General features: G+C 40.0%; 1 protein-coding gene across 1 annotated transcript; it reads left to right on the forward strand.

Annotated features, from left to right (window-relative positions):
• The first annotated feature begins 3,231 nt into the window (after positions 1–3,231).
• LOC130099472 (E3 ubiquitin-protein ligase TRIM35-like) lies at positions 3,232–16,679 on the forward strand. The gene is made up of 6 exons (XM_056265176.1): positions 3,232–3,684; positions 14,495–14,590; positions 14,794–15,024; positions 15,142–15,164; positions 15,246–15,364; positions 15,760–16,679. Exons 1-6 carry the CDS (start codon positions 3,289–3,291, stop codon positions 16,302–16,304), a joined length of 1,410 nt encoding a protein of 469 aa, XP_056121151.1. The 5' UTR covers positions 3,232–3,288; the 3' UTR covers positions 16,305–16,679.
• The last annotated feature ends 7,232 nt before the right edge of the window (positions 16,680–23,911 follow it).

The raw sequence follows: 23,911 nt of genomic DNA on the forward strand, positions 1-23,911 counted from the left end.
GGCACAGAAAAGACAACTGCGGAGCTACAATAAGAACCGACGAGATGCCACCTTTAAAGAGAAGGACCGTGTGTGGCTACGGAATTTTCCCCAATCCAGTAGCCGACAAAATTTCAGTGCAAAACTTGCACAAAGATGGAAGGGTCCTTATCGAATAATAAAGCGGCAGGGGCCCATAAATTACCAAGTGGCATTGGAGTCCTCCGGGGAGGATGTGCGTACTGTGCATGTGTGTAATTTAAAAGCATGTTTTCCGACAGCCGAGGAGATAGAGACCCAGGAAAGGAAACGACTCCTTGAAATATTCCAAGAATCCTCAGAGGAAGATAAAGAGTTCTTGGGATTTTAATCCACCCTTTTCTACAACCTTTGGTTACTTTCTCTTGGGGGGGAGAGTGTAACAGTGCAGTAAACTACACGGCTATATGTTTTACTTTCACTTTCATTTTAACGGAAAGGGCGGAGTGCCTAATAAAGGCTAATTAACGGCGGAAAGGGAAATGAAGGCAAGGTATATTTAGGGTGGAAAGAGGACACGTGACCGGGGTTATGTTGGTTTGACCTGTGAGAGTGAGTAAAGTTAGCGATTATTACCGAGTGGAATTGACAATGTCCTGTGTTGGGTGAACTGAGGCTTCCTGCCCATACTGTCTGTTGCGACGTGGAGTCTGGGGATTCCAATGCGACGCACCTTAAAGACTGGCTGTTGTAAGTGAACAGTTCACTCAACAAACAAGGGGTTAACTTTCCTCCGGGAGCTTGACGAGGTCCTACTACACTCTCCTGTTGCGATTTCGTCTGCCAAAACAGTTTGGCGTGAATATGGACACTTGAATCTGCCTGTGTGGACGCCCAGTTAGAGTGTGAACAGTATTACCCAGTTTTTGTTGAAGTAGTGTTTCGTATTTGTGTGAAAACTGAACTCCAACGTTGAGAACATCCAACGTTGAGAACAATACATATATTTATTTGCTTATTGTTTTCTTTTGGTTTCAAAATCAGTAACTTTTGAATGATGTGATGAGCATTAAGTAATAAATTACAGTTAAACTGAATTCTATTTTGAAATATTTGTTTTTGTGTGTAATCAGTGGTTTTCTTTGCTTTCCTGGGTTGTTTAATTTTTGTCAGTTTTTATAAAACTGTCTGGTGCCCGAATTTTCTTTGTAAAATAAATAATTTAAGATTAGGGCACCACCCACCACTGTTACATCTAAATTGTCGAAACACCCTAAATCCACTTCAGTTCGGGTTTAGAAAACATCATTCAACTGAAATAGCACTTTGTTACTTTGTTGAACAACTTAAAGCCGGGTTGGATAAAGGGGGGGGTGGTGGGTGCCATATTTTTAGACCTGAAAAGAGCTTTCAATACGGTAAACCATGACATCCTGTTATCTAAATTGTCCGCTCACAATATTTCTGATGAGACATTATGATGGTTTAAATCATATTTAGAGAATAGGAAGCACTGCACAAGAATTAAGAGCATTATGTCTTCCTTTTTGGACTGCTCAGATGGGGTGCCACAAGGCTCCGTCTTGGGCCCTCTCTTGTTCATTGTATTTATAAATGATCTTCCAGATATTTGTCCTGAAGTTCAAGTACAAATGTACGCCGATGACGCTGTGATATATGTCCATGCGAAATCAAGTCAGAAAGCAGCAGCTGTGCTCCAGGGAGCGATGGAAAAAATCTCAGATTGGATGGTACAATCGCGATTGACATTACATTTTAGTAAAACTGTCAGCATGTTTTTTTTCAATAAGGAATACTTCTCACGCTGCGCCGGAAATTAGTGTAAAAGGAACAATGATTCAAGAAGCAGAGTCTGTCAAGTATTTAGGCGTAGTGTTGGATAGGACACTGTCGTTTAAAAAGCATGTTTCAAAATTAATAAAAAACGTAAAATGTAATTTATCGCAGTTCAGATACATTCGGCCCCAAATGAGCACAGACGCAGCCAACCTCTATATGCATGCGATGTTATTTTCACATATTACATACTGCATCAATCAGCTCTGTGTTACAACCGCTTCAAAGCTTGTATAAACAAGCACTTAAAATTTTAGATAAAAAACCTGTTTCATATCACTACTGTAACATTGTGAAGAAATATGGATTATTAACTTTTGAAAATTTTGTTTTGTTTTCAAATGTCAATTTAGTATATAAATTCTTCATGATCTGGCCCCCCAGCCCCTGAGAATGTTGGTGAAATTATCTTGTGAAGAGGCAGGACTTAGAACAACGCGAGCCTCCTCTAGAGGAGATTGTTATGTCAACTTCAGGTCCTCTACCTTTGGACAGAATTGTTTCTCTGTGAAAGCTGTAAGGATGTGGAACGTGTTGCCGTTAACTGTTCGTGAGAGTAATACCTTGCAACAGTTTAAACTTAACTTGAAGAAGTGGTTGAAAGCTGGTCAGATTTGTGAACATTAACACAAAAATGGTTAATTGGGTATTGTTAAAAATGTAAGAAGTTAATATTAAAAGAAAAGAAAGAAATGAGAATTATAAATAAAAAAAATTGTAAATATTGTAATTTTATGTTTGTAGAGGTGATCCTTTTGCTGGTGCTGTATCTGTATTTATATTGTAAATGAATTCATCAGTAAGAATGCTCTTTGTCCACTGTATAAACCTGCTGTCATTTTTGCCTCTGCCCAGGGACTACAGATGAAAATTAGCTTGACGCTATCTCTGTCTTGTGTAACACATTTGTTGTACAATGTCCCTGTCAAATAATCAAATAAATGAATAAATAAAAGATCATAAACTCCTCTCTTTTACAACACTAACCAGGAAGAGACTGACGTGTTAGTTCTCCTTTCTGTCACACCAACTTTGTCTCAACAAAAGCAATAAAGAATAAGCAATCAATGGATGTGACAGTATTATATGACCCACTAGAAGGGACAATCAGTCTTATTTTTTTGGAATCAATTTTTTATATAACTGACTTAAAGTTATGAACAGTCTTAAAGAAAAAAAAATGGTTGACTAGCTTGTAAGACTAGTTTCAGTGGTTTATGCAACCGACACCAGAAGCTCCACCCTCTTATAAAACCCACCAGGAAGTGACTAATCATAATTTCTACCTTTCATTTTTACTGAAGGCTAAATCGAGTCGTGAAGAACAGAGGAGGACACAATATATTAGGGTTTTTGTCTATTTCTGAATGAACCTAGATTAGATTTTGATTGTAATAGTTATTTACTCTTTAAACCAAATTTCAGAAAGTGAAAGTAAATTGTAGACCTTTGGATCTTTTACAAGACGAGGAAATGGATTCAAAATCTGTGGAAGAGCTTTATTGTCCTGTTTGCTATGAAATCTTCAAGGTTCCTGTTTTTCTGTCCTGTAGTCACAGTTTCTGTAAAGAGTGTCTACAACAGTTCTGGAAAACTAAGAAAACTCAGGAGTGTCCTGTCTGCAGGAGAAGATCCTCAAGAGATGATCCTCCAGTTAATCTCACATTAAAAAACTTGTGTGAGTCGTTCCTGGAGGAGAGAAATGAGAAACGTTCATCAGGATCTGAGGAGATCTGCAGTTTACACAGTGAGAAACTCAAACTCTTCTGTCTGGAGGACAAACAGCCTGTGTGTTTAATGTGTATTAATTCACAAAAACACGACAATCATAAATTCAGACTTATCAGTGAAGTGGTTTCATCATATAAGGTAAGACAAATGTTTCCTGTTTCACATGTAAAGAACAATAATTAGTCATCTACCATATCATTAGATACCATAACATTCATACATTACTATTTCAATGTCATTTTACTAAACTTTATTACTCTGTGGTAAAAGTATTTGCCCATCCTGATTTCTTATGTTTTTGTGTCTCATACTAAATAGTGGGGCCTTTTTCATAGATATCATTATTTTGCAAAAAAAGAGCACAATTGAGCGGTGAACTTTAGTTCAGCCTCATTGGAGGGTTTTCAAGCATGAACTGCCTGTTTAAGGTCCTGCCACATCATCTCAATTGGTTTCAGCTCAGGCCTTTGACAAGGCCACTCCAAAACTGAGCTTTTTTGAGCCGTTCAGCGGTGGATTTCCCTTACGAAAAATAAGTTTATTCAAGTGTGCTATTAGAATTCTTCTTTAAAAAAAATAATAAAAAAAGAAAGTATACTTTCAGTCTACTTTTTATGTACTTCTCAGAAATATACTTTATGTACTTCTCAAAAATATACTTTATGTACTTCTCAGAAATATGCTTAAAATTACACTTAAGTGTACTTGACTGACTTATACTGAGAGAAAAGTCCAAGTATATTTGGCCTATACTTGTACTCAATCTTTTGATCGAGATATATTTAAAAGTATAATTAAGTATTCGAAGTATACTTGGCTTGTAGTTGGGTTAACTCTTTTGATCGAGTAGCCTATTAAATATAATTTTTTTACATAGTTTTTCATATACAGTCTTATGAAACTTACATTTTTTGAAAATATTGATTAAAATATTGATATAAAACAGATAATGTTTCTAATTCTGCGTATCTGAATTTTTGTGTAGGCTAGCCCACTGGTAGTGTACAGGAATTTACTTTAATTCTACTTTACGCTTTCCCCACCATTGCCTGAATTTTCCAGCTGTCCATGTTTTCACTGTTATACGGTAGGGGGCTCTATGACACCTTGGATCTCCGGATCAAAACACAGGAGAAGAAGAAGCTGAAACAAGTGATAGGCCCTGTCCCAAATGGCGCACTTCATGCGGACTTTCGGTCTCGTGGACTTAAATTGCGCGTGCTCGCCGAGTCCGTAGGCCGTCCCATTTAGCATTTTAACGCTCTGAAGTATGCTCAGCAGCGCCCCCTTTGTACCCTTGAAGCGGTCTTCCGCGAAGCCCGCATAGATGCAGGCTCCACGCACTTTAACTACCCAGGAATCCTTGCGAAAGGCCAATCAGACAACGGATGGGAGGAGATTTCGCTCACGGACAATTGTTAACATGGCTGAGAAGAAAATATTTAAGGGTAATTATCATTACGGTTTTTATGACAAGTTTATACAAACATTATGATCATCGACCAGTGGTTGATGTCTCAAACATAGGCTAATAATAGCGAGCTGAATAATACGATCGCATTATGATTCATTAAATAAATAAAACAGAATGTCAGGGCTTTACTGAGTCATATGTAAACACAACAACAACAGGCAGCATATTTCCCCGAACCTGTAGCTCCTGTCCATAACAACAACCAGACCGTCTTCCTGTTTCCGGCGTGACGGTCGAGTCTGTCCCAAAAATACCTCTCAATGCGCCCTCGCGGACTCGCGCTAAGGGCCCTATAGGTCTGCACTACATGACGTCACCGAAGTGTGGACTCTGAGGAAGTCCACAAGTCCGGAGTGTGCCATTTGGGACAGGGCCATAGAAGATTGCTCACACAAATGTAAAATAACGTGATCTTCAAAAATTAAACTGCGTGTAAATCAAAACTGCTTAATGTTACCAAATTAAATGAAGCGTAACCCATGAAGAGAAACGACTGAAGCTTTGGGGGTGTTAGACTCGATCTACTCCATCTGTGTTTTCATCATCGTTCTGAATCTGATCAAGGCTGAGATTGTATCAACTTTTTTGTTTAAAATGTTGCCTTTCTTTATGAAACTTACCAACATTCAAGTGTTGATAAAAAAGGATGCATGAAGCTAATAAAATGTTTTTAAAATTAAAGTACAGTTAAAGGTATTTTTTCAAGTATAAAAAAAATAACATTTGAACATAGTAGTATAGGCTTACTGCAAGTGCAAATATAATATATAAGGGACCGTTCGGTATTTATGGAAAAGGCTACCGGAGGAAAATAGGGGAGGGTCATGTATTTTTATTCTTTGTTGAGGGGAGGGTCATCCAACTTTTTTTAGTCTATAGGGGAGGGTCACCCAACTTTTGTATTCATCAAAACAGCAAAATTTCAAAGTGGCTTGTTTGGTGCATATTTTTTTCCATGTAGTAACAGCTCTCTCGGTCTCGGCCCTCCATCGCTATCAGATGGGTCTAACCCAACAAAAATCAAGTTTGGCGCTGTCTGACAGTGCGCGCGCGCTTCAGTAGGCTACGCGCTCAGAAAAGTGCATTAGAACAGAACGCCAATGAAATGTTTACCCGGCAAAGCTTTAAAGCTCGAGCAAATAATGAACTTTTGGGATTGCGAATAAGTGCAGTGTCCTGTGAGTGTTACTCTACCGCTGCATTAACATGTGATGTGAATGTACGTCGAGTTTTACTGTATTGGGACTGAGGCGCCAGAACGGCAGCTGATGTGCGCTGTAGCACGATATTATTTTAGTTTCCATTCTTATTGTGTTTCCACAACAATGTTAGTGAGCAAATCTACTGAAATTGCCACAATAACAGTGGAGTGTGATGTGTTGGACATAGGGCTACCACATTTTTAAATTACTATTCGTATTATTTGAAGTTAACATAATAAAATACGTAGACCTACACCAAAAAAACTAGTTGAGGATAAATTCTTTAAAATTGGGCAATTCCAGCATTATGGACGTGACATTTGCAGTCAAAACTTGAAATATAAATTCTCAGAAAATGCATTTAATACTGAAACGTCTGTTTATATATTCATACTCTCTTAAGGCGGGCTTACACGGTGCGATTTTTTGCTGTTTTACGAGCTCGCTGATGATTTTTTTTCACTCGGGAGAAATCGCGTGGAAATCGGTTGTGCTCGCATGTTGCGGCTCGTGTCGTGTGCTAGGAAGATACGAACCTCTCGACCTCACGATAATTTTTAAACATGTCTAAAAAGTTCGGGAGCTGTAGGCTTGAATTCGTGAGGTGTGTGCGCTGTGCAGTTGAATGAGCCGATGTGTCGATCTATCTGAATTTGACCAATCAGGAGGTGAAGAAATCCACAGAAGAAAGACGAAAATGGCAGCGCGCGAATTTGGACTATTGAAAGGGAAGCCTACTACTTTATTATGATTTTAGTATCATATTGATTAATAAATGCATGCACAATTATCAGTGAACTTGATAAATGTTGCAGATATGTTTTACACAAACAAATGCCTTTCAACTTGTGTGCAAAATTCTGAATTAAATGAATGTGCAGCAATTTGTACAAATAGAGTCTGTAGCCTATATGTGTAGCCATAATAAGCGCATTTAGTTTCATATTTATTATAATGTTTTTTTTTTTCCATCTATGTGTTGATTATGAAAAGTATAGCCTACGCAATATATCGGGAGACATGGCCAGACATGATTTTGACCACTTCATTAAGTGTTGTTTTGTAGAAAGCCTTTCTTTAAAGGTGGGGTATGTGATTCTCTTTTTTGTAAAAATTTTCAAAATAACTTGAAATCCTATTCCTAACCCACTTACAGCCACTGAGTTAGAAGCACTGAAATGAAAATTAAGCAATTTAATCATCTGTGGAACGGGCAGGACTCGAAAAACTCCAGCCAATCATTTCCAAGACCAGCAGAATCATTGGACAGTAAGTCCGTCAATCAAACGGTTGTACCACACCCCCCTCCCCCCAGCGCGCGTGACCCCCTTCGTGCGCATACTCAAAGTTTGTGACGCATGCGCATCTCGTCAGTAAAGCCGGTTCCATGATTAGTAGTAAATCGTCATTACAATCTCTCGCGCATCTGAGTTTTCGCTCGTGCATGATTGCGCGTCCATGTTCTTCGAATGGGTGGAGTCAGAGCCGGCGTTGGAGAAAAGAAGGTAGGACCATTTGAATTGTATATTTTCAAAATCTGCCGGTCGTTTTCCAAATCACATACCCCACCTTTAAAGTGAATTTCGTTTTGTATAAATTGTATCTTAATTTTAATCAATTTTTCATCAACCAATTGCCTGGATTTAATTAATAAGAAGCAAATATAGCTGGATTTACAAATGCACATCTTGATTGTTGCATGCACACATGTCGAAATAACGACATAACCACAACAATCATCGAATTGTCCTGGTTTGAGACTGTTAAGACACATAACACAAAATATTATTTTTATTTTTTTCGTGTTCGCATTTATGAGGGAAAAAATTTTTACGGACGTGACAGTTCTCCGTTACGGACATGACCGCTCTGAAAGTGACTTTAAAGAAAGGCTTTGTGCTTTCTGTTTGAGGTCTCTGTAAAAGTTTTAAAGTGAATTTCGTTTTTTATTAATTGTATCTTAATTTTTATCAATGTTTCATCAACCAATTGCCTGGATTTAATAAATAAGAATGCCTTTTTTACAATCATTTTGGAGGGTCATAGAAAAAATTATTGCTGGCGAAGGGAGGGTCAAGTCTCTTTTGACTACAGATCTCAAATCTCCTCCGGTGGCCCGTTAAATAAATAACGAACAGTCCCTAAATAGTAAACTATAAGTATAATGTTCAGTTCACTTAAAGAAAACTTGTAGTATAAAACTACTAAACGTCTCAGGTTACGACTGTAACCTATGTTCCCTGAGAACAGGGAACGAGACACTGCGTTGAATGACGCTTTGGGGAACACCTCAGGCGTGACAGGTGTCTGAAATCGCTATCAAATCACGTCAATCACATTGACCGGCGACAGCCCGTGAATCATTAACGTGAATGATTAACGTGCGACCTGGAAGTATATAAGGGCGCCTTGCAAACATGACAAATCACCTTATCGTCTGAAGGGACTGTACGGCAGGCAGGCCCGAGGCATGGCAAGGAGACGCAATGTCTCGTTCCCTGTTCTCAGGGAACATAGGTTACAGTCGTAACCTGAGACGTTCCCTTTCGAAGGGAACTCGCACTGCGTCGAATGACGCTTTGGGGAACGATATACCCACGCCGCCATGCTAAGGGGAGTGCATGCCCTCAGGCAGTGACAACTGTCCTAACCAGCAAATTCAAATGAAATGCTAGAACCACTCACCCTCAGGTCACACTGGGCTGTCAGTGACATCATTCCCTACGGTCATAGCCTAAGCTATAAGCCTCACAGGAAAACCTCCATAAATATACTTAAATGAAAGGCCTACCTGGGCCTGCTCAAAGGCCTAGGACCACAACTTCAATTAGAAGGGGTCCCTTCTAGGGAATGTGGCTAGGAAACCCGAAGGAACCCCAGCCAGTCACTATTCAGGGGAACGTACTTACCCCGAAATGCCACCAGGACGGCCTGACCTGGCGTCAGATACATAGACATTTAGTCTGGCCACTTCCTGTCTGTCCGAAGACAGAGCCTCTGGAATATGCCTTTAGGTAAGGCATCCAACCCGAGGGACTGCGAAGCTGGCAGTAAACCGCTCAACCCGGATCTCAGAGACGGGATATCCCGGAGAGTATGACTCAGCATAGTGCTTTACAACCCTTGCTAGCGAGGGGAGTTTCTCTACTCGATCCACGGATCAACCCAGTGTCTGTGTTTCAAAACACTGAGGAGGCCTGTGAAGGCCTAAGGACTGATCTAACTGGGAGGCCTCACGAGAGGCCTGCGACCGTCTGACCAGACTCAGGGGTTCGTGTGCTCATAGTGACCCTCAATGAGGGGAGCACATGGTCTGCCTGGTAGGCACAACCAGGCTGTAGGCAAGAAAGAGGTTCCGGGAGGGAACCAGTAGCAGAGAAAAACACTTTAGTCGAGCCAGGGCGCAAGCTCGCCTTCAGCAGCTGCCTGATAAGGCCAGCTGAAATAATAGCAAGAGGCCACTAGCTTCCTGAACCCAGCACCGCTAGGGAACCACTCACAAGGAGGCCTGGTGAGGCCTACTACCTGATAGCAACAGTATGTGGTCACCTACAGGGAGGCCTAGAGAGGCCTACTACCTGATAACGATAGTACGTGGGGAACTCACCCTCAGGGAGGCCTGTTGAGGCCTGCTACCTGATAATCACAGCATGTGGGAACTCGTCTTCAGGGAGGCCTGGTGAGGCCTACTACCTGACAGCCATAATATCTGGGAGCTTTTTTCTGCTACCCGATAGTAAGTCAGGTTAGCTGTCCAGTTGTCTGTCCTTGGGCTTGTCTCCAGGGAGGCCTGGTGAGGCCTACTACCTGATAGCCAATGTAGGTGGGGATTCGCCTTCAGGGAGGCCAAGAGAGGCCTACTACCTGATAACCATCTTAAGTGGGAATTCACCTTCAGGGAGGCCTGAGGGGCCTACCACCTGATAGCAACTGGTAGCTGAGTTCGGGTGACAGTTCCAAGGCGGCCTGCTAAGGCCAGCCAGCTGGGGACTCGCTTATCAGGGAGGCCTGGTTGGGCCTACTAGCTGATAGCAAGTCAATTCTGCTACAAAGGAACACTGTTGGGAACCATACTACACCAACGTAACTATTGGGCCCACCCACAGGCGGCCTAGTACGGCTAGCTACCTGTAGTGGCTATAAAGTATGTCCCACAATGTTGGGACTCACCTCCAAGGAGGCCTGTTTAAGGCCTACTACCCACCGGTGAGTCAACTGCCTGTACCACCAAGGCCAACCATTTCTCTCGAGAAGTGGCCTACAGCGCCCTATTGGGGGCTGCCCATACAAGGAGGCCTGCTGATGGCGCAGCCTTCGTTGGCAGATAAGCTGTTTACACAGCGCCTACAGCATCCTGGTGCCTAATCACATTGCCCACGGCAGTGTACTCAGCAAGAGAGCTTAGCACCCTTAAAAACAAGGGGAGTACAACATACACCACTCTGTCTCAACAGAGGCCCCAGTTAGTCAGGGGCCTACCATCTATGCATGGGCGTCAGCTCAGGGCAATGCTCTGGCTACAGGCTAGCGTACTTCGACCAAAGAAGAAGTGAAGGCTTACTTCATACTCGACCCGAGCCATAGTGGTGCGAGGTAGGATAAACAGAACTGAGAGTGAAGTACTCAGACCTACCCTGAATCACAGGGGAATACTCACACCTCAGGGGGCGGGCCTGCCAGCAGCTCTAGGGTTAACAGAAATGTATCTGTGCCCAACCTAGGGGAGTGGGGCTTGAATGAAAGCCAACCACCTACAACCCGGCGCCCGAGCAGTAGCTCAGCGAGGTAAGTGAAGCCCATACTGGCGGCCTAAATCCGTAGGCCAGTTCTGCACGGCAGGGTCGGGCAGGAGACTCAGTCTTCTTCGTGAAGCGAAAGACGGCCTAACCCTGCTCAAAAGGACTTATATACCACGGAGGCCTAACTGAGGCCTACCATGTCCTTATAAACCATCCTCTGCACCACGCTGCATTACTCTAGTCACCCCAGAATTTAAAGAAGGGGGCGGGCCTTGGCCTAACGACTCCCATGGGAGGAGGCTGTTTATACCGGGATGCCAGAAACCTACATTCACAAAGTGAAGGGTCAGAGGAAGAAATGCTAATTTTAGCAGAACGCCTCTAATATCCCTGGCACAGCCTAGGCCAGCTACAGAGGCGGCCCTGGTGAGGGCCAGCCTGTAAGCATAGATCTATCTGAGGGCTCGGAGGAGCCACAGCCTACTAAAGAATATTGTCCGTACAAAGGGCTGCAGAAACGCTCAACCTAATGAAAACTCAACAGAGCTCAAGGGGCGAAATACTCAGAAAAGTCAAAACGGTCCCATGGGCCGGACATAGAGTGTTGACTGACGCTAGAGCTTCAGATAGACCTTAAGTAAAACATTCTATCAGAGAGAGACCAACTACTCTACCCTGAGGTGGCTAATAGCCCGAAGGCTAACATAGTTATCGTTCTGGCCACCTAACGGGGAACTTCAGGGCCCTGATAATCCAAAAAAGTTCTCTTACCTTACCTTGACATGGCCCCATAACTCTATACAGGGAACCAGGTCTGTAAAGAGAAACATATTATTTTTTAATCACAAAAAATACTCTTTGAAAGACCAGCAGCTCACCTGCGGCGTGCGAAGTGAAGACTCACCAGACAGTTCTTCATGAACATGGGGTCTACCACCTTTACATGCCTGAAAGAGGCACTCTCACTAACCAAGCCGAGGCGGGCCATCAGAACATTGTTCTAACCATGAGCCCAGCCTCAGGCTTGATGTAAGAAGCGCCTGGGGAGTCGGGGAAGAGAGGAAAGGGCTAAGATATAATCACGCCCTCAGGGAAGATGATGCATGACCGACGCAACGTGCGTTTGTGCTGGATCACCTCCCTCAGATCCCTCTTCTTGCGGGAGTCGCGCCTCCTCTGCGACCTATTACTCCACGGAGGAGGCGCACGAGAGGTGACACTGGCTCTCTGGCCTTATCTAAGGTCCTCGGAGCATGATAGGCCAGGCCCTCCCATCTGTCTGGGCGTGGACACGGATCTCAGCGGTATGTATGTCCTGGATACAGCTGAGCGCGCCTTCGCCTCTCTGAACTTTCCAACCATCGCCAACACAGAGGTGCCGAAAAGCTCAGAAGGCGAAACCAGCGAATCGAGGAGAAAGCCTTTCTCTTTCTTCCCGATGTCGGCCAGGTTCAACCACAAATGTCTCTCCGTGGCCAGTATCGTCGCCATCGACCGGCAGACTGCAGCAGCCCGGAGAGCTATATATTTTTTTTTTTTCATTTGCGGCGCAGCTCAGTAACCGCCTTAGGGGCCCCACCCCCTGGTCGAGATCCCCCAGCAGATCGGCCTGGTGTACCTGCAACACCGCCATGATGTGCAGGCTAGAACCGGCCTGACCCGCTGACGTGTATGCTCTGCCATTCAACTGGCAGGGTTTGAGCTCTCAGTGTCGATTGTTTTCCCATCGACGCATACCCACGCTCTCCTATCCTCTCAACATCAGCGAGACTAGCCTGCTGATGTTGGTGGATACAGGCAGAGTATGGGTTCTTCCATGTCCTCTCGATCTCAGTATGAGATTGGGAAGAAATGAAAGGCTCACCTGAGCTGGTGGTTCTATGACCGGGGAAAAACCGCTCTCATCGCGAGCGATTTCTCCCCCAACGAGCAGCCACGGCAGCTGCAGCCTGCCCGCGGCGCGTTCCATAACACCAACCAGCTCAGCATACATGGGGCAGGGTGGCTGAGAAGATACAGGAAATATCCTATTATTACCACCCTCATCAGCCATCTCCTGTTTGTCCGGGAGAGCGCTTGCTGCCGGACTAAGTTTTCCCTTTTTTTTTTTTTTTTTTTTAAACTTCATCCAAATGCAGCTTACCCTCGTCAGCCGCCGCATCGTCTGAGAGGATTACACCCCTCTCAAGGCGATCGGCGAGCTTCATCTGTGACATCCAGACGCTGAACCCTCTTCTCTCTCGAGAAGAGGGACAGGCGAGAGCGGAGCGATCACAATTTGTACAGGCAGTTCCCTCGAGAACGGCCTGTGCGCTCTTCCTTCCCAGACAGAAAAATGCACAGTTCGTGTGTGTCACCCGGCTTCAGATATCTTGAGCACGGGTCTGCAAACTTCTGAAAGCATTTCATAATTACCTGATTTTCAAAGCGGTTACAGACAAAACAGTCCCTGAAGACGAAAAGATGATTTGTCATGTTTGCAAGGCGCCCTTATATACTTCCAGGTCGCACGTTAATCATTCACGTTAATGATTCACGGGCTGTCGCCGGTCAATGTGATTGACGTGATTTGATAGTGATTTCAGACAAGGCGTTCCCCAAAGGGTCATTCGACACAGTGCGAGTTCCCTTCGAAAGGGAACTAGTAGTTTTACTGAGAGCGTACTTTAAAGTTTACTTTCATAAACTAAAAATGTTCTACAAGTATTAAAATAGTAAACTACTAGTATACCCATAAGTTCACTTGCAGTACAAATGAGAAACGTAATTATGAACTTTACTGAAGTTTACTACTGTTCCACTTATACGTTTCTGGGCGGCAGTGGCTCAGTGGTTCATGTTGGTTGTCTACAAACCGGAAGGTTGGTGGTTCAATCCTCGGTTCCACCTGACCAAGTGTCGAGGTGTCCATGAGCAAGACACCTAACCCCAGCTGCTCCCGACGAGCTGGATGGCGCCTTGCATGGCTGCCGTCGCCCGTCGGTGTATGAATGAGTGAGTGAATGGGTGAATGTGAGGCAAATTGTAAAGCGCTTTGGTGGCCATTGGGTCTGTGAAAGCGCTATATAAATGCAGTCCATTTACCATTTACCATTTTATAGTACACTTAAACGTATACTTTTATATACTAAAAGTGGGCCAATTGAGTCCCAAGCGGTATTAAAATAGTACACTTACAAGTTTACTACTAGTACATATTGACATTAGTATACTTACTACATAATGTATACTTGAATACTTGAACATTACTTAAGTATACTTCATAAAATGAACTTGAAGTACACTTCTTTTTCGTAAGGGTTACTCACTATTCTTTGAATCATTGTCTTGTTGCTTGAGCTTCAGTTTTCAGACTAAAGATAGGATATTGTCCTTTAGCATTTTCTGATAGAAAGCAGAAAAATGTAGTTCCTACGATGTTGTTCTTGGGCCTTTGGGTGGGGGTAAATACTTTTGCTCAGAATTGTATGATCATCTGTATTTTCTTCTCTTCACTGTAATCTGGTGTTTAATGTATTTTTGTTCAATTCTAGGAGGAGCTCAATACAGCACTGAAGTCCTTACAACAGAAACTTCAACACAATGAAAAAGAGAAAGGAGAGTTTGAGGAAACAGCTCAACACATCAATGTGAGGAAACAGAATCAAGAGTCATTTTCATTACAGCTCTAGGATCACTTTATACCGTTATACATTGATATATTTAATATAATGAATTCCAGTTGATTATTTCTGTAAATGACGAGCAGCGTCTGCTTCTGGATCCGTTATATGTCGGGTATCTGACATTAGGGTTGACTGAGATGACTGAAGTGAATGTGATTTGATTTCAGTCTCAAGCTGAGCACACAGAGCGTCAGATTAAAGAAGAGTTTGAGAAGCTTCATCAGTTTCTCAGAGACGAAGAAGAAGCTACAATCACTGCACTGAGGGAGGAAGAGGAGCAGAAGAAGCAGAGGATGAAGGAGAAGCTGGAGGAGATGAACACACACATCTCAGCTCTTTCAAACACACTCAGAGACATGGAGGAGATGATGAAAGACAATGACGTCTCGTTTCTAAAGGTGACAAATCAATCTGGCTTCATTCTTTGTGCATAAAACAACTTGTATAGAGAGACTCATTGACAGTGAGAGTGTTTGATAAGATATTAAAATGTTTTCAAACTCTATATTTTCCAGAACTATAAAGTCTCGATGGAAAGGTAAGTGAGCTGCTCGTATCTCTTCTCTCAGTGGATCTGAACTCAAATTCACTGCAGTTCTGACTCCTGAATGTTCCTCAGAGTCCAGATCTCACAGCCGGATCCACGGATGAGTTCTGGAGCTTTGATTCATGTGTCGCGTTATCTGGGTAACCTGCCGTTCAGAGTCTGGAAGAAGATGCTGGAAACTGTCCAACACAGTGAGTCTCAGCAGATTTGACACAGTGCAGAAGATAGTTCAGATATAAACAAAAAAATACATAATAAAAAAAATATATATATATATATATATATATATATATATATATATATATATATATATATATATATATATATATATATATAAATCACTTGAATTTCTAAGTGAATCTACTGTATTTCAGAAAATCATCAGATCATTCAGCGAACACATAATAAAAGTCTATTCCTCATGGTCTATGTTTATGAATTGGGATACAATAGTGTTTGAACACTGATATTAAACCTGAAGCCTCAATCCATTCTGACAGTAACTGAGAGACCATTGTTATGATTATAATTTTTTTCAACAAAGTCTTTATATGTGTCCTCTAATCTGATGTTCTTCTCTTTGCAGCTCCGTTGACTCTGGATCCAAACACAGCAGATCCTCGTCTCACACTCTCTGCTGATCTGACCAGTGTGTCGTTCAGTGATGAAGATAAAACACTTCCTGATAATCCAGAGAGGTTTGACTATTATCCATGTGTCCTGGGATCTGAGGGCTTTAACTCAGGAACACACTGCTGGGATGTGGAGGTTGGAGACAATACAGAGTGGACTCTTGGAATAACCACAGCATCAAACCAAAGGAAGGGAGAGGTTTTCTTTAAGTCTAATGTCTGGTGTGTGTGGTACACAGACAGCAAATACATCTCACAATCCCCAGAGCAACGCCTCACTTACTTTACTGTTAAACAGAAGCTTCAGCGTGTGAGAGTTCAGCTGGACTATGACAGAGGAACAGTGTCATTCTCTGATCCTGTAACTAACACACATTTACTCACATTCAGGACATCCTTCACAGAAACTGTCTTTCCATTCTTAGGGAATGTCTGCACAACTTCCCCTCTGAGGATCTTACCAGTTAAACTGTTTATTACAGCAGAAAATCACAGTTAAATCTGATTCTGCTTCTAGATTAATACAGTTTAGCAAATTATGCTTCATTAATAACACTGTAATAAAAGGGTCTCATTGATCAATCACACTTAAATGTAAATTTTAGAGCCAAATTAACCCTTGTGTTTCCTTAAGGACATGTTTGTCTCTTTCAGTTTTTTTTAAATAATTTTTTTTCCTGTGTTAATGCCAACTGCATCAATTTTGGCATAAGTGTGTATTTTTATTTGAATTTTCTTATTTCCTTTCCACATTGTACACAAAATACTTACACATAGGACCCAAAAATGTCCCCATTGAAACCCATTAAAACTGACAATTTATTTTTATCCCAGGACCGTTTAACTATAAAATGATGCAGTCTTTGTTAATATACTTTTGTTCTGTAAAAATAAAATAAAAATTACAAGATGGTGCTGTTTTCTCAGGTTTGGCCTATAAAGTGAATACTAGTAGTGAATATACGGTAGCTTATGTCAAAAATGATTTATGACCCCTGCTTTATGACCCTTGATTGATGGTTTTGACAGGTTATGAGGGTGGGGGAGGGTTTTATGACAACAGGTGGTTTTGCGTCCCATTTTGGCCGTGCTTGGTTCCGGTGTGTTTATGATGCGTGTTTACGACCCCAGGCAATCTGCTTGGTGTGACTGTTAGGAATGTTTTCCGGGAAAGTTTTATCTATCAGGATAATGTTCACAGAACGCTGAAATTATGACCAGAGGATCCGTGATTTTCAGCTGACACCGCATCATCCATATTGTCTGTTGGGGAGAATGAAACAAAATGAGTTTAAAGAAATAGCATTGATGACAAATAAAGCTTATAAAATTAAATTAAATTTAGATGTTAAGTGTATTAAACATTTAAAACATGTGTTGAACTTAATGAGGCTGTTATGTGTCTGACTAAAGTCACAGACTCTTAAATCTTTCTGATGAGATGAAATGTCACAAATGAGTTTTAAAAATAAAAAGCATTACGTTTAAATAAAACACATAAATTAGTGAATAATAGTTAATATTATATGAAATTATATTACCAAGCATACATATTTTAATCTATTACATCGGTGATATAGGTTCACACTGCAATATACGGACTTACATAGATAAATAAAACACATAAAATAATTGAAACAATCTGTTAAATTACCAAGTATGCAAACTTTAATCTAATGCACCACGAAATACTGTCTTAAATAGATAAATAAAACATAAAATAGTGAATAATAGTTGGTATTATATTAAATAAGTTGTTAAATTACCAAGTATACACATTTTAATCTAATACATCAGGGTTATAGGTTCACACTGCAATATACTGACTTACATAGATAAATAAAACATATAAATTAGTGAAACATATTATTTGAAACAAGCTGTTAAATTACCAAGTATACAAACTTTAATCTAATACACCGCGAAATACAGCCTTACACAGATAAATAAAACATAAATTAGTGAATAATAGTTCATATTATTTGAAAAAAGCTGTTAAATTACCAAGTACACAAACTTTAATCTAATACATTACACGCAAAATACCGCCTTACACAGATAAATAAAACATATAATATAGTGAATAATAGTACGTATTAGGGGTGGAACGGTACATGTATTCGTATTGAACCGAAACGGTACGGGCGTCACGGTTCGGTGCACGAATTTGCACGCAGAATACACGGTACAAATAAAAAAAACCTCTTAAATAGCGATGAATTTCGCTCTATTCGCTTTTGGTGTGACTGTGAACGCAGCAATGAACAGGCTGCGATCAAGATTGCAATGCAGGAGTGTGTGTGTGTGTCTGTGTGCGCGAGAGAGAGAGAGAGAGAGAGGCGCGATGAACAGTGTGTGTGTGTGCGAGAGAGAGAGAGGCGCGATCGAACAGTGTGTGTGTGTGTGTGTGCGCGCGCGTGCGAGAGAGAGAGGCGCGGTGTCTGTGTGTGTGTTCGCGCGCGCGCGAGAGAGAGGCGCGGGCGCGAATCGCGCGATGAACAGTGTGTGTGTGTGTGTGTGTGCGCGCGCGTGCGAGAGAGAGAGAGAGAGGCGCGGGCGCGAATCGCGCGATGAACAGTGTGTGTGTGTGTGTGTGTGTGTGTGTGTGTGTGTGTGTGTGTGTGTGTGTGTGTGTGTGTGTGTGTGTGTGTGTGTGTGTGTGTGTGTGTGTGAGTGTGTGTGAGAGAGGCACGGGCGATCGAACAGTGGAAACGTAAAAACATACTCCGTCATTTTTTTCATACAGGACATCATTAAAACTGCAAATTGTTTACTTATATTTGTGTACACTCGCAATAAAACACAACATTGTGCTTTTGTCACACTCTAAACTCTTGTCAAACTGTAACCTACACCTGTTAACAAAAGTTTTTATGGTAGTATTATTTTATACGGAAATCAATTATTTATAATTCAGATGAGAATAAAGTTAGTTAATTAAAATGAAGGAAAACAAATATCTTGATCTGAAATAGCAAATTAATTTTAAATTCATTCAGGTACAATTACCAAACATATCTCAAGGTCTTTTCGTCTTTTTAATAATTTAATTAATAAACTAATTATATAAAACTACTGTCAGTGCACTACAAATAAACTGGTTCTATGCCTTTATTAATAAAACTTATTTAAAAAAATACAAGGCTTAAGACATTTATAAAAATGCCTTCTGCATTTTTGCTTTGCTTTTCACTCCATTGTACCGAAATCGTACCGAACCGTGATGTCTGAACCGAGGTATGAACCGAACCGTGACTTCTGTGTACCGTTCCACCCCTAGTACGTATTATTGTATAAGTATATTATAAGCATTTTAATCTAATGCACAACAATATACTGTTTTACACCAATAAATAAAATAGTGAATAATAGGTGAGATAGGAACATCATGTGATACCGCAATATACTGGCTTACAGATAAATGACCATATCAAATAGTAAATAATAGTTGATATTAAATAAGTTGTTAATTTACCAAGTATACACATTTTAATCTATTACATCAGGGATATAGGTTCACACTGCAATATACTGCCTTACACAGATAAATAAACATATAAAACAGTGTTTATTCGAAATAAGATGACATTTCATTAAGTATTTAAAACTAGTTAAACGTATGTTGAAGCGTACCTACCATTGGTGAAATTAGGAGGTCTTTTTGGCTCTGGTTAAAATCACAGATCCTTGAATTTCTGAGGTGTTTGCTCTCCGTTTGCTAAATTGAAAATGAAAATCGCTTCCATCATGTCCGGGGCCCCGGGGTCCGCCCCTTCCTCTCTGTGTAGCTGCTATGTATTAGCATTAGCAGTTTGTTTCAGAAAACATCAACCAATTAAAAGATAGTGCGGCCACATGGTATTTTACAATCAAAGACCACAACCATAAAATCTCCTGATCTGAAGCATTCCTGTCTGGCTGGGGAGACCCCAAAATGGGGCCATTTTGACACTTCACACGGGCCAGGCTGTAATTAGATGTGTATACCAGTGTCTTCAGGAAAAAGTCAAAACAAAATGGTCGCAAAATTACATATAGCCTACTCTTATCCATTGATTGTTATGATAAGATAAATTGTCCTTATTTCCTGGGAGTTGTCCCCCATCCTGTTTTTCTTGACACCTCAATGACTCCTTTTGAAGAGCAGATTTATTTTTCTAACATTTAAACTTACACATTAGAACACCCTCTGACTTTATGAATACACATAAATGACGGCTTAATGATTTTTTATATTTTGTGCATTTATTTAAAGTCTGCATGTGGGCCGACCATTCTGATACTAGTGATATCTTTGATAATATTAAAGGTTTTCATGAAATATTATTTCTAATTTTTTCAGCACATGTAGTCAGAGTCACATAAAATAATAATAGTGCAACAAATAAGGAGATTATGTTTTATTTATTTTAATCAGGTTTGTTAAAAGTATGCCTGAATGATGTTAGTTAATCTGCACTGACATGTATTTGGTATAACAATGAACATTATATATATATTTTAAAAACCTGTTAAAATCAAGTAATGATGCAATCCTTTAGATCTTAACTTTGAGTGCAACAGAATTAAATGGATGTAAAATTATCAGGTCACGTGTGACATTAACAAGACAGAAAAGACAGTAACACCAATGACACAACGAATCACCAGTGCCACACATAAGATCATAATTAGAAGAGACTAAATTGTTACATTTGGCATACAATCTAAATGAATAGATTTGAATAAAGTTTATCTTTAAATGGGGGTCACCGGGGCTATCCCATAAGAAAAGTGACATCAGTGACAATTTTCACGAAATTTCATTTTGCAAAATGGATGAAACCCGTAGTATAATAACCAAATTAAGCAGTTTAATCCATAACTATTCTATTTTATTATTTTTAAATATCATTTACATAATATATTTGATAGTTATGTATACATTATTGTATTTTAAATTTGGAATAAACTTGTCATAGGCATTAAATTAAAGCCTTTTCCCTCTGTACATGACTGTGGGACCGAGCACATCTGTGATGCTTGAAGTTTTATTTTAAAATGTAAAGAAATTGTAACCCTAAAGTGTTTTTCAAGTGTGATATTTCTGCAAAGGCTAGTGACAGAAATGGACATTTCCATAGAATGACCCAGAAATGATTTTGCATAAATTTTAACCTAAGGTAATATTTTACTTAACAGCATCTGCTCAAAAACTTTACAATTTTAATGCAAAAACTGTGCTTAGTCTTCTTAGATCTAATTTAAACAAAGATATGTAAGCAGTATTTTGTCCATCGACACATAACAGCAAGCAGTATTCCTGTTACCGTAACTGTTTAGCCTTTTCAACTATCAAAGCATTTCAAATGGATGCATTCGACAATATTCGGCTTATTACGGTAATTTCAGGCTTTCCGCCAGCAAATGACGCCAGCTTTCTGGCAGAGCGGGGTCGCGGAAGGATTTGAATGTTGAACAGAGAGATACGGAGCGCAACAGGATAGGGTGTTTTGGACAGCATAAATAATAAAAGATAGAACGAACAAAAACATTGCGATTCAAGCGGTAGACAACAGGTGAGGCGTTTGGGATGATTTTTGATGAAACTTGCATTCCTAGCATGGCCACCCGAAGGAGCCACTCCGCCCTGGCCGCCTGCACTTCCTGATCCGCCCTGGAGGCTTCCTGTCCCTGTTTGGCCACGCCCTGGCCAGTAAAACTCTCGTATTGGAACCTTCAGCCTTACTCGTCTTCATCTGCCTGAACACATGCCTGACACGGTTATAATAAATGCACAAAAGTGTTTTTGTTTTAGGTGAAGATTTTCTTTGAGAGCGGTCAACACTCAGTGGTTATAGGAATAAATGACAATTAAGAATTTAAGCGATAGTCTTTCTGTTTGAGAATCTTTGACTAAATTGATACTTTGTTTAGTGCAACTTTCCATCTATCTGTGATGTGGAATCACACAAAGTATTAACACGAAAAGTAAGCGCATGCTGTTTTAAACTATACGGCACATCTGACCATTGCACTGAGAGATGCTATGCCCAATGCAGTTATGACCAATGCATGTTAATTTAAGTTTGAGACTGTTAAAAAACTGCAGATACAATGGCTCAAAAGTAAATTCTAGAGGTCCACTTGCTAAAAAGTAAATACAACATGAGCCATTTAAAACAAATACAGAAACCCTCTCTTCCGATCTATTGCAAAGGTTTGTAACCATGATTGTATGTTATTTTCCCCCGCTAGCGGATGACGCTGTCAAAAACTGTACAAAGAAACAAGATGTATACAAAGGCTGCTCTTTGAGCAGTGTCAAACATGTTCATATAGGAATTAATGAACAAATATAGCATAAAGAGAATTAAATTACAGTCCTTCTATATGAGTGTGTTTAAGACTAAGCAAATCATATTTCTTTTAAATCGTCGTATTTCCGGCATGTCTTGATACTTTTTCTTTTATAAAATGTACTTTTTCATATTTCTACAAAGGCTCAATCTCAATTCATTTCCTAGCAAACATAACGTAAAAAATAATACATATGTCTGATTTACAGTGTTTTTAAGAAATAGATGCCGCAATACTCCAAACAGTTCAACACACAACCATGGTCAATTGGTGAAAACGCCACATATGTAAGGTAGTTTTCCAAATATCCCCTAAAAGCAAATACTGTATGCTAATCTAGCTTTAAAGTTAGAATAAAAAGTTATATCCAAAACATATATTCATACCTGTTGTGTTCTGATACAATGCTCTAACAATATTTTTTTGTTTTATAAATACACTTTTCTTATTTCTACAAATAGCAGTCTGATAAATTTGAGTTAATACACAATTAAGCAAGTGCTACAACGCTAAAATACAGCTGACACGCTAAAATACAGTGTAAATACAGATCTAAAATACACCATCTAAAATACAGATATTTTTTCTTTTGACAAATCTACAATTCAAATGATCTCACCCGTGGTGTTTAACGTCCAAGAGTTGAAGAAGCAGTTCTTTATGCCAAAAAAAAAAAAAACATCAATAATACAAATAGTTTAAGTTGACATAAACAAAACACCCCAGATCCTCCCATAAATTATAGTAAACATTTACAAATGTAAATAGATTCTGACAGTTTTGTCAGAGTACCTGTACCACATTATTGTAATGCAAACACATTTGAGGGGTAACGTTACCAGTCCTTGTAAAGGTTATGGATAAAATTTAAGCATAATCTTTATGCAGCAATCACGTTTCACGTATTGTTTCACTCCATCCTAGCTATCCATTCTAATTGCATGCTATGCATCTATTGCGTGCAATTCACCCAGGGCATATGTTTTGACCTTGTAATGTTTAATCAAAATTTTGTTGGACAATATATGGTGGATTAACAGGTTCTACGTAACTGGGTTATGTCGCATTTATTAACATTGTTTATTCAGTTCAGTAAACTTAAGTTTCTTACATAAGATTAATTCAATGCCATTTAGTGGAATCAGGTTTACATTCTTAATTTTGTCCAAAACTATTGAGTTCAATTATCCTAAATTAATATCAAAACAAATAATCCAATTGTTTAATTGATTAGTTTATTCAGTGATTGTGTTCAACAATTTTATAACCTTTACAAATATTATCTAATAAGATAACCTTTTACAAAATCTTTCCTCAGTAACGACTCTTATTGTTAGGCATTTGCTAGAAGATTGTTTTGTTACATCCAAGGCATGCCCAAAGTTGTTTTTATTATTATTAAAACCCCTTACTACTCGCCCCACGTTTTGGCAATCGAGTGCAAAATGACATACCCATAATAAAATGGTTGTTGCTAACTAGTCCTTCTGGCTACACACAAAACCAAGGTATCATTTAAAAGCTGACACTTGACAGTTTACTATGAAAGACTTAAAATTGCTCTGAGCAATTACTAATAGAGAGATAAATAAGCTCAAAAACAATGGACGAGAATTTGTTTTTGTATAATAAATATTTATGAAAAAGAAAAATGCTTAAGGCAAAAATATAGGGGCCTGGAAACACAAGCAAACTAAAGCCATAGGTCTTAACAATGTATGTTTCAAATTTGAAGTTTATACAAGCAAAAATGATTTTTTTACAAGC

The sequence above is a fragment of the Rhinichthys klamathensis genome, unplaced genomic scaffold (assembly GCF_029890125.1).
Source record: "Rhinichthys klamathensis goyatoka isolate OS25496 unplaced genomic scaffold, OSU_Roscu_1.1 h1tg000230l_1, whole genome shotgun sequence".
Lineage (NCBI taxonomy): Eukaryota > Metazoa > Chordata > Actinopteri > Cypriniformes > Leuciscidae > Rhinichthys > Rhinichthys klamathensis.